The 11,371-nt window shown below is 52.1% G+C and overlaps 1 protein-coding gene across 2 annotated transcripts; it reads left to right on the top strand.

Moving 5' to 3' along the window:
- The first annotated feature begins 4,545 nt into the window (after positions 1-4,545).
- On the top strand, positions 4,546-9,537 carry LOC127308020 (F-box/FBD/LRR-repeat protein At1g13570). Of its 2 annotated transcripts, XM_051338785.2 has the most exons (4): positions 4,546-5,635; positions 5,732-5,875; positions 8,975-9,167; positions 9,285-9,537. In XM_051338785.2, the coding sequence occupies exons 1-4, from the start codon at positions 4,598-4,600 to the stop codon at positions 9,386-9,388; spliced, it is 1,479 nt and encodes a 492-aa protein (XP_051194745.1). In that variant the 5' UTR covers positions 4,546-4,597; the 3' UTR covers positions 9,389-9,537. The 2 variants fall into 2 exon arrangements, with proteins under 2 accessions (XP_051194745.1, XP_051194744.1); XM_051338784.2 differs by having other exon boundaries at positions 4,547-5,635; positions 8,975-9,537.
- The last annotated feature ends 1,834 nt before the right edge of the window (positions 9,538-11,371 follow it).

The raw sequence follows: 11,371 nt of genomic DNA on the forward strand, positions 1-11,371 counted from the left end.
TGATTAAATTAATAGAAATGACAATAAGCTAGAGTAGCATGTCTAAGATAATTAATGCATATAATTTGATTTTGTTTGTCATTTTAGTGGAGGATTTTTTAACAGTTTCTTTTATGGATCGTGCTACGCGGCGGCGCCGCACATTTTTCTATCCGTGCGGCGGCTGATTCCTGTTCCGCTGTCTCAGCATGCAGCACCTTTAACCTCCTAGACTCGCTGGTCCAAAGTAAGCCCACATGCAGTACTGCTAGCCTGAGCAGTGCATGTACAGCATCTCAGACCAAAAAAGTACCGCTACAATATTTCGTTGGTTCATCCATTGCAAAAAAGGTGCTAGCAAACTTTTGGTCATAGTAGTAAATGCTACATGTGAGTACACAACACTCAGCTTGCAATTTGTGGAGACAAAACCATGGTATTATTTAGGCACTAGTTTCTACGAGGATGGGTACAAGCACTTTGTAGGTTATTTGGAGATGATTACCAGATTCCTTGCACATGATTACCAGGTTGTTTGATAACATAACTTGATTATTACATTATCACTTAGTAATTCGAAAAATCAAGTTAAAAAGTAGTAATGTAATTACAAATTATCACTTAGCCAGATTACCACATTAGTAGCAATTTTGAGGTTACCGCTTAGTAATTGCCCAAATCTGAGCACATACTCATCAGGTTAATTATTGTGCTAACAACTACCAGATTATCGCCTAGTAACAGCCAAATTTTCACTAACCATTACCAGGTTAATCATCTCTAGCTACCAGGTTATCACTTATTATCGAGTAGCAATTGCCACACATGGACTCGTCCAGGTTAACGAGTATTCTGCTATAATTACTACCAGATTATGACTTATTAACTGCCAAATTAACAATGAATAACTGCCAGAATAATATCAGAAAATTGCAGCCCAGCAGTCCTCATGTATCACATCACACCAGAAGATCATCTACCAACTACCAGCAATTAGCTTGAACATCCTAATACTGTCTCAAGAAAAATTTAACCAGGAAAAGGAACACATTACGAAACCTCTACTACTGCCATCAGAAAAATCAACAAATCAAGATAGTGGGTGAGAGGGAAAAATCAGGCAATCACCGCAGCCATTGGCGGATTGGCCTCCTCTCTCGTGCACGCCTCCATCTACTCGTCGGCGGCAACCTCCTTGCGCTTGTTGGGAGCAGCCTCCACCAGAGCGTTGCAGGCGGCGGCGGCGGCCTTCCCCAGTGGTTCCCGACGGTGGAAACAGTGTTCCCAACGGCGGCAGCCTCGAAGCCAGCCGATGGCGGCGGCCTCCCCTAGCGTCTTCCCGACGGCGGGCGGCCTCCCCGGCATCAGCGCGATGGCGGCGGCCTGCATGCCCGACAGTGGCGGCGGCCTCCCCCGGCGTGTGTTCCTGGCGGCGACGGCCTTGAATCCAACCCGACGGCGGAGGCCTCTGCCGGCGCGTTCCCGGCGGCGGCGACCTCGAATCCAACCCGGCGACGGCGGCCTCTGCCGGCGCGTTACCGGCGGCGGCGACCTCGAATCCAACCCGGCGACGGCGGCCTCTGCCGGCACGTTCCCGGCGGCGGCGACCTCGAATCCAACCCGGCGGTGGCCTCTGCTGGCGCGTTCCGGACGATGGCGACCTCCTCGAACCTCCCCGCGCGATGCTTCCCTTTTGTTTTGGAGAGAGAGAATGAGTGGTAGAGACCAGAGAGCTGTACACGAGGGATAATAACGCGTGTCCCTTTAAGAGAGGGTGTTTTTTTCCGCCGCACGGATGAGTAAGCCATGCGGCGCTTCTCCGTATCTTTTTCCTTCTTTTATTGGATGATGACAATTTTAGAAAGATTAAGAGTACTAAGGGCATCGCGGCGCGACGCAAACGGTTGCTGAGCGACCGTTTTCGTCTGCCGTGACCGGAAATGCGTCTGGGGCCTGTTCCAGCGGGGCGACGCAAAGTGACCGGGCCGTCCGCGGAGACGCAAACCTGGCCCAAATATGCGCCAGGTTTGCGTCGCGGCGAACGCTCGGCGGTCGCTCCGAGTGTCCACCGAAAAAGACGTAGGACCCGCGCGTCAGTGGCTGGAGGGCGATATTATTCCCGCCACTGGCCATTACCCCGCGCCAAATTGGAAACTAGACCGGCGCGAGCAGGCCAGAAGCGATGGACGTCCTCGCCGCCGGAGCTACCGCCATGGATGCGGAGCAAACCCTCGCACCCGCCGCCGCCCCACACTCCCCCGTAGCCACGGCCATAGCCACAATGTACACTGCAGCTCCGGCGGAAGCAAAGCGGGCCGCCGACGGCGGCGGCCGGGAGGCAAAGCCGAAGGCGGCAAAGAAGGTGCTCTCCGCGGAGGAGAAAGTCCTGGAGGCCGCGAAGCGTCGCTGCCGGCGCAAGAACCAGAAGATCAAGACTGGCGCGGCCGCCAACCAGCAGGCCTGGCAGATGCAGATCAAAGCTGGCGTCGCGCAAGTAGCCCTCCATCCGACCTTAGCGGAGGGCTACATGCTCATCAAGAAAGAGGGGATGGTCGGCGTCGCGCCTCCGGCCTCTTCGGTCAGCTCGGTAAGTTCCCAGCTGCGCCCTGGAACTCCCGCTCCCTTGCAGGGCCACGCGGCGTCGCGGTTCGCCTCCGGCCTGCCGCCGGTGAAGTTGACCGGGGCGGCGGTTCCCGACCTCAACCGGACGCCTAGAAGCGGTGACTCCTGCCCGGACGCGACACAGAAGACGCGCCAGGTGCCGGAGGAGAGCATGCCGCAGCCCCGCATCCTGTTCGACGAAATGGCGCCGCCTGCCCCGACGATGGACGACCCGGTACGTGAGCTCTGTCAATGTGTGCGAGTGCCCTGTATCATGCGTCTGATGTCCGGTCGTTCGTAGGACTATTGAAAGGACCGCCATGATTCAGACATCCAGGAAATTATCTACGGCGGCGGCTTCGTTCGCAATGATCGGGCCTAGACAGGCGCGCATGATGCGGAGGACAACGAGACCGCACGGCTGTTCGGCACCCAGCAGACGCAAGATGCGGAGGACATCGAGACCGCACGGCTGTTCTGCACCCAGCAGACGCAGCCAACACCCGTGTGCGTGGACGACTTCGACGACGCGCCAACACAGCCCGCCACCAAGAAGAAGGGGGAGAGCCGCAGGACACAAGGCTTCGTCGACGAGGAGGACAAGTGTTTGTGTGAAGCGTGGCTGGCAACGACCCAAGATTGTATCAATGGCGCCCAGCAAAAGGGCAAGGTCTATTGGGCCAAGATCTTGCAGCAGTACAACGAGACCAGGATGCACCCGCCCTACCATATCACATGCCCTCGGACGGAGGAGTCCCTCCGGAAAAGATGGAACTACATCAAACAAGAGACTGCCAAGTTCTGCTCGGCGGTCGAACATGCTATTAACAACCCCGTAAGCGGCACTGGCGTCATGACAGTGGTAAACACGATACAACCATCATCATTCTACACAATTTGCGTCATTGCGTCAATTTGCGTCATTGTACATCATTGGCGGCTATGATTGCAGGTATCCCGCGTCTTGCAGAAGTTCAGGGCGACGCACAAGAAGGGCTTCCATATGGTCCATTGTTGGGAGCTGCTCAAAGACAACAACAAGTGGATGATAAGCTTTGCGGCCTACAACGAAGCTGTGAGGAATGGGACAGCGGTCAACCTCGATGGCGAAGACGACGATCAAGGTCGTCCAGTCCTTCCACCTCGTCCACGAGGCCACAAGGCTACCAAGGCCGATCTCGTCCGGGAGGCGCAGGCCATTGCTTTCACGCAGAGCATGGAGAAGATAATGGCCGACAACCGTGCCGCCATGGCTGCTAGGGACGAGAAGAGGCGTCTGGAAAAAGAGGCCGCAGCTGCCATCTACCAGAACCTTTCCAAGGAGGTCCTCGATGTCCAAAGGCTGGACATCGAGGCCAAAAAGGCAGATGCCGAGGCCAAATTGCGTGCAAAAGACACAAGGATCATGCTTGCCGACTTGAGCGACGTCGACGACGACACCAGGGCATGGTTCATGAAGAGGCGCGCCGAAATCCGCGCGCGAGACGCCTGATCGCCGGCGCCGGCGCCATGCGCCCAACACCTTGGCCTCCTTTTGGACTTTTTTTATTGCTGTTCAGGCCTTGTTGTGCCCCTTTTGCTCCACTTTGCGCCGTACGAGCTGCAAAGTGTGATGAACTTGTTTCAGCCCTCAATTTGCGGCTGTAATTTCGTGCAAAGTCGACGCTATTTCATGTTTTTTGAATTCTGGCCTGCGCCCAAAATGCGTCGCGCCGCTGGAGCCAACCCCAGACGCAAACGGACACACGACCATTTCCCTGTTCGGCAGGCGACGTAAACGGACGGCCGCGGACAATTTGGGCGTCTGAAATGCGTCGTGCGGCTGGAGATGCCCTAAGCAAAAGGAAGAAATGAGTGACTGAGTCATGGGCCCGTGGGCGGAGAAATCGGTTTTGTTTTCTGGCCCACCAAGCCACGAAACCCTAGGGCCACCTCACAAGACTACCGCCGCGTCCACTATCCACTTCTTGTGATCTTCTCCCTCACACAGTCACACTCACACTCTTCTCTCTCTAAAATGGCGCCACGCCGAGGCCCCAAATCCGGGAAACCCTCGCCGGCGGGGTCATGGGCCATGAGCGGGGCGAAGCCACCCACCAACGTGGACTCCGCGACGGCGGCCGACGTGTGGCGCGGGTGCTGCAACCCGGACGGAGACACGGAGCATCTGCGTACGTACATCCGCACCGAGCTCCTCCCCGCCTTTCCCGCCGTCGAGGCCGCGCGGTTCGCCTCCCTCCCCGCCCGCGACGGCGTCGACCGCATCAGCCTCCTCCCCGACGCGCTCCTGCGCAACATCGTCTCCCGCCTCTTCGTCACGGAGGCCGCCGCCACCGCCCTCCTCGCCTCGCGCTGGCGCCGGGTCTGGCTCTCCGCGCCTCTCGTCCTCAGCGACGCCTACATCAGCCCCAGCGGCGGCTCGCCGCCCATCACCGACTCCGTCTCCTACATCCTCGAAGCGCACCCGGGGCCCTTCCGCTGCGTCCACCTCGTCTCCAGCAAGATGGGCGCGCGCCAGGCTCAGCTCGCCCGCTGGCTCGACCTCCTCGCCGCCAAGGGCGTCCAGGAGCTCGTGCTCCTCAACCGCCCGCTGCCGCTCGATGTGCCCCTCCCTGCCACGCTCTTCAGCGTCACCACCCTCACCCGCCTCTACATCGGCCTCTGGAAGTTCCCGGACGTGGCCAGGATACCGCGCGGCACCTCCTTCCCCTATCTCCGTGAGCTCGGCATCTGCAGCGTCGTCATGGAGGACGGAGACATCGAGTCCTTCGTCGCCAGAAGCCCTGTCCTGGAGGTCCTCAGCATCCAGGGAAACAACAAGGGGCTGCGCCTTCGCATCGTCAGCCAGAGCATCCGGTGCGTGCAAATTTGCGGCTCCGTTCTGGAGAGCATCACCGTAGTGAAGGCTCCACTTCTTGACAGACTCATCCTGGAGGGACCTCGGGGCAACACTGGTGGCTTCAGCACCAGAGTCCTGATTGGTGATGCCCCCAAGCTCCACGCTTTGGGAATCTTGGAGCCAGGAAACCACATTCTAGAGACCCGAGACGTCGTGGTACATCTCCTGTCTAACTCTATCCATTTGTTCGTCCAACTGGTGGTGGTTCATGACTAAATGTGCGATCTTTCTTCAACTGGGATTTGGGTGCAGGCTGGGATAAAACCAACCTCACGCACCATGGTCACGACTGTCAAGACCCTGAGTTTGAAGGTGCGTTTCGGAAACCACAATGACGTCAAGATGCTGCCCACCTTCCTCAGATGTTTTCCCAATCTGGAGAAACTCCACATTACAGTATGTGCTTTCTTACGTTTGTTCCAATTTCCTGTAGATATTACATGAATTGTCTGTAGCCAGGCTACAGATTTTATTCCATTACAGATGGTGTGTTCTGAATTTCTTATCAATAGAACTTTAGGTCAACTATAACTGACATTCTTTGTCATCTTCCTAAAGTTTGCTCCTGCAAAATGTTAATCTTTCTTTGTAGTTATGCAAGCTAGTGTAAGTAGTATTTCCATCTGTTAACTTGATGATAACACCAGCTAAATGACTAGGAATACTTGGCCTTGACATGGGTGATCAATTATAGCTTTACAAGCTAAGCATTATTTTTTTTATTCTCAGTCATCAGGTTTTCTCTTCAAAACATAAACTAGAGTACACCATTAGAGTTCTGAGTGGCCATCTAATTCTATTTATGTTATGCCGTTTCTGTTGGGCTGCAGTGTTTACTGTGCTTTTTGATTTCTAATGATTTTCTTCTTTACATCTTGTATTCAGACTTTCTTCTTATTGTAGTGTTTCTATTGTGTTCATGGATCGTATTAAATAGCAACATTTGTGCTTGTTGTAACTTGAAATGGGCACGCAAATAAAATTAGCACATTGCTACCTACAGTTTCTTGGAGGTCTGTGTGGTATACAATAATACCATATTGGTGGTACAGTACTAAACAAATTGCCGAAAACCCCAGCAGCACCCGTGCTCCTTTTTTTGAAAATTTTGAAAAACATATTTCTATGAGTTCAAAAAATCTGAAAACAAATACGCTTGTACCAAATTTCGGGGAAAATACGTTGGATTTTGAGCTATACAAAAAAAAGACAATTTTCTGAGTAAAATCTGAGTTTTCTTTCCCTAAATACAGCCACAATTTTGTCTTGTTTCTATAGCTCAAAATACAACGAAATTTCTACCAAAACTTCGCACGAGGTATTCAGGACATGTGTATGTGTTCACGGAAGAAAATTTTGAATTTTTGAAACACAAAAATACAGTTTTCAATTTTTTCAAAAACAGGCGTTCTAGTGCTCGCGTGCTGCAAATCTACTCACACAGATTGCATCATATTAGTTATTACAAGGTACTTGTCATCAATTACATCTGGAATTTTGTCTGGGAGAACATGTCTGGCGAAAGGTACACATGGTTAAGAATTCGATTTTAGATTGTTTGTGTGATTTCTTCAAATCGGTTTCGATTGATTAGAGTTATTGGACCATGTTTTAGTCATGACTGACGACAGAAGTAGGCTGAGATTTTCAGCAGTACACTGTAACTTGTTTGTGTGAATGATAATCATGAGGATGTTTAGGGCACACATCACTCCAGTTCTATTTTTTTTTCTTGCATTATTAGGCTGCTTGGCAGATGGTATACTTCTGCAGCTAGTTTCGCACTTGGAAATGTTGATTTGCCACTTGCCCACAAATCAGATACAGCTTTCATTGTGTGATACCATGATGTACAATTTTTTATAACTTATTTTTGAATATAGGCAAGAGGCTTGCCATTCATTGATATAGGAGAAGAGAATGGCCAGTTTATGAGGGAAACCAGCCGAAAACCGATACAACACAACACAACACAACACAACACGCCGGCCCCGAGGCCGCGCACCACACGAGCCGATGGCCTAGCCACCCCAGTGGCCAAGGCCGATACCCTAAAACACCTCAAAACGCAACAAGGCGGAGGCAAAACACGGAGCCGCCGCTCCGACATCCACGCCGACCCCCGGGGCCGCGCACCACCTAGCCGAAGACAAGCCGAGGACGAAACCGACAGGACAGACAACACGAACAACAAACTTGCAGTGAAGGGCCTCCACCGTGATGCCTCCAACGAGGGGAGCGACGTCCGAGAGCGCCGCCATCACCGGCATCGGCCGAGGCCGGTGCAGGGTTTTCACCCGGAGCACACCGAAACCGAAGTCGTGTTCGCCTGACCGCCGAGTCGAGGAAGCCAAACCGCTCGTCGACGCCGACAACCAACTCGCTCCACAGCTCCCTCCGGCCGACGGAGCAACCAAGGCGAGGACCCCAGCAGGCAAAACGACACAGGAAAGTGTTGCCCTCGCCCGATCCCACGAGGAATCAGGGTTTCACCTGGAGCACCCGGGCGGAGGCGCAAGAACACCACCACGACGACGCCTCCAAGGAGGTCATGACGCCAAAAAAGGCGCCGCCGCCGTCGTTTCCAGCCGCAGCCAGAACAAGGCTTTCGCCCGGCAGAGAGTCGCAACCTCACACCCGCCGCAAAGGGTCGGCCAGACCACCACCACCACCACCCCGCGCGCCGACTCCGCGCAACAGCCACCACCACCACCAATCCAGAGAGCTCCGTGAGCACGGCCGACACCCACCACACCTCGCGGAGATGAGAGGCCGGGTTGCACAGCATGCGGCCGACAAAGCACCGCCGAAGAGCATCGTGGGCGCCGCCGGAACGCCACGAAGGAGGGGGCGCCGACCAACACCGACGCGGAGGCTCGAAGACGAACGCCGACGCCCGCAGACTTGAGCTCCCAGGACCAGCCGCCGCGCCGCCACCGCGGCCACCGCGGCCACCGCGGCCGCCGCACAGCCGAGGAACCCGGGGCTGACGCCCCTGCGCCCAACTCCGCTGGAACGCCGCGCCAAACCAGGGTCGCCACGCTGATCCGTCCGGAGCTGCAATCGCCTGAAGGGGGGAGGCCCCTGCCCAACACCGCCCGCGCGAGAGGAGGAGGGCCCGCCGCCACCGTCAGCCGCGCGGCCTTCGCCCGGCGGCGTCCTCCGGCGGCGGCGAGAGGAGGTTGAAGGGGAGGAGGGGCGGCGGCTGGGCTAGGGTTTGAGTCGCCCGAGCCGCCCCCCTGGGAGCGACGCGGGGATGGTTCTGACAGCTTGTTAGACCTTTCTTACAATACAATTTTTTTTAACACCAGCAGCGTTTAGTGTTGAGCATTAATTGTAATTCTTGAATCTCAGCTGCACAGAAAACTCTGTTCACGATATGAAGTAGTACTTAATAATATTACCTTTTATAACCAGTTGTTTCAAATAGCTAATGGCAACAACCGACCATTGTATCTGAGCTAATTCATGTTACTTTTTATTGATTTCTTGCAGTCTGGAAAATGTGATTTTGAAGCTGGCAGTACCAGGCTCAACCTCAAGTTCTGGGAGTTGGCTAAACCCACCGAAAATGTCAAGTCGTGCATTAAGGTGTTGTCTTTCCGTGAATTCCGGGGGGAGATAGGTGAGGTTGCTTTCATCAAGTTCTTCTTCCGGAATGCGAGGGTCCTTGAGAATGCATCGATTGGTATGGCCAATCCAAGCGTCACACCATTTTGTACCAAAGAGGCATTTTCCAAAGCGTCAAAAGCTTATAAGGCGTCCAGTAAATCTGAGATCAATATGGTGATTCTTGGTAGCACAGGTCCTGAAGGAGGCAACCTCTGGAGCTTTAAGACGGGAGCCGATTACACTTTTGATGACCCTTTCTCAGCAGTGGAGATGCACGTCACTAAAGATGAAGAGTAAATCCTGCAATATCCACGTGGCACCGTGGAAGTTTTTTGGATGTCAATGACAAAATATGTTGTATCTGAACTAGAAATCCTGCAATATCTGCTTCGCTTGCTACCGATGTCCTGACTTTTGGGGTATTGCATTGCATACTTTGTGTTAAATTCGTGGCCTGCTGTCTGATGCGTATTAGAAATACTGCCGACTGATGGTTTGCTTGTGATGCCTGCATTTTCTAACTTCTCGGTATATGCTTCTTCAAGCATTTTCGTCGCGGCAGCATATTTCAGCTTTGTGTTTTTTCGTTGCATCTCGTCGTCCTGGTTGCCATTCAGATTAGTCATCATCACTCATCAGAGCAATCTATGGTCTTTAGGCGTTCCATACACGGCTGAAACAGTACTTTTGCATATAAGTAGACTACAACAATTCCAACAGGCATAATCTTATGAGTTGCATGCTTTTCTCTAGTGCGATGTAATGGTGAGTGTTTTGTTCCTTGCACAAAACTATAATGCCGATTTTTTAATCTCTAATCAATTATGTTTTAAGTTAGAGATGTGGTTCATGTTGTGTTCTCATTCCGTTTACTTTTCGGAATTTAGAGGCATGTTCTCATACATCCGTTTGAGCTAGTCTTCATCTCGGTTTTGTTCCTGGAAGTTCAAATCATCTTGTGTTCATATATTTGGACCGTGAAACTCTAGCCTATATTTTCTTTTTCGAAATGGAGGATGAGACCTCCACCTCTGCATTGAAAATGTGCATATGGCTTTCTGTATTAATTTATTTAACAAAAGACATAAAGAGCATACATAAAAAATCCGGATCTCCACAGAACAACTACATACCCGGCAATGGATGAACATCATGTCAACAGAGCATAAGAGCATCTCCAGCCGCGCCCCCCAAAGCGTCCCCCAAACCGCGCCGGATTGAGCGTTTGGGGGACGTGTTTTGTTCGTGCCGCCTTTGGGAGACGTCGCTCCCCAGCCGCGTCCCCCAAACGCCGCCCCCAAACATTTAAATTACTTTTTTTAACACATAAACTATTTATCAAATGTAGCATATGAATAAAAATATTTGCGAGGATTGTTTTCAAATTAAATTACAACAAACAATAAAACAAGTAATCAAATATAATAAATAGGGCTAGATGCTACATCAAGGTACCACAGTATTTCCTTTGATCCTCCACAAATGCTCAACGAGATCAGCTTGAAGTTGCTCATGCAAATTGCTGTCACGGATCTCTGCGTGCATGGCGAGAAAATCAGCAAAATCTGCAGGCAACTCATGATCAACCTCCGCAAGAGGGCATTGACACTCATAGGGACCAACATGTGACCTAACATGATTCTTGCGGTCATCCTCGATGATCATATTGTGCATGATCATACAAGCCTGCATCACCTCCCACATTTGGTCGTGAGACCAGCTTAGAGCAGGGTACCGGACAATGGCAAATTGTGCTTGAAGCACACCAAATGCCCGCTCGACATCCTTCCTGCAAGCCTCCTGTCGTGTAGAAAAGTGGGAATTCTTCAGACCTGATGGATTCGAGATTGTTTTGACAAAAGTGGCCCATTTTGGATATATACCATCGGCTAGATAATAGCCTTTAGTATATTGGTGGCCATTGATCTCATAGTTGCATGGTGGAGCATGCCCTTCCACTAGTCTGCTGAACACCGGAGACCGCTGCAACACGTTGATGTCATTGTGTGATCCCGCCATGCCAAAGAAAGAATGCCAAATCCACAGGTCATAATCTGCCACAGCTTCAAGCACCACACTGCAATATCCATGACGGCCTTTGTATATACCTTGCCAAGCAAACGGGCAGTTCTTCCATGCCCAGTTGTTATCACCAGAATTTGACCGGATCAGAGGTGGGCCGTGATTAAGATGGGCTTGAAGAATATACACGGAAGATATACATGAATCGGCCTTATACGAGAAAGTTTGGGCTAGTTTGCCCGTGTATCTGTAAATATA

The sequence above is a fragment of the Lolium perenne genome, chromosome 6 (genome assembly GCF_019359855.2).
Source record: "Lolium perenne isolate Kyuss_39 chromosome 6, Kyuss_2.0, whole genome shotgun sequence".
In the NCBI taxonomy this organism is placed as follows: Eukaryota; Viridiplantae; Streptophyta; class Magnoliopsida; order Poales; family Poaceae; genus Lolium; species Lolium perenne.

What these genes read in the sequence shown, in the direction of transcription:
- LOC127308020 (XM_051338784.2), top strand. Translation starts at nt 4,598, where the DNA reads ATGGCGCCACGCCGAGGCCCCAAATCCGGGAAACCCTCGCCGGCGGGG. An exon ending in TAGAGACCCGAGACGTCGTG is followed by an intron (nt 5,636 to 5,731) that starts GTACATCTCCTG and finishes ATTTGGGTGCAG; the next exon opens with GCTGGGATAAAACCAACCTC. An exon ending in TGGAGAAACTCCACATTACA is followed by an intron (nt 5,876 to 8,974) that starts GTATGTGCTTTC and finishes GATTTCTTGCAG; the next exon opens with TCTGGAAAATGTGATTTTGA.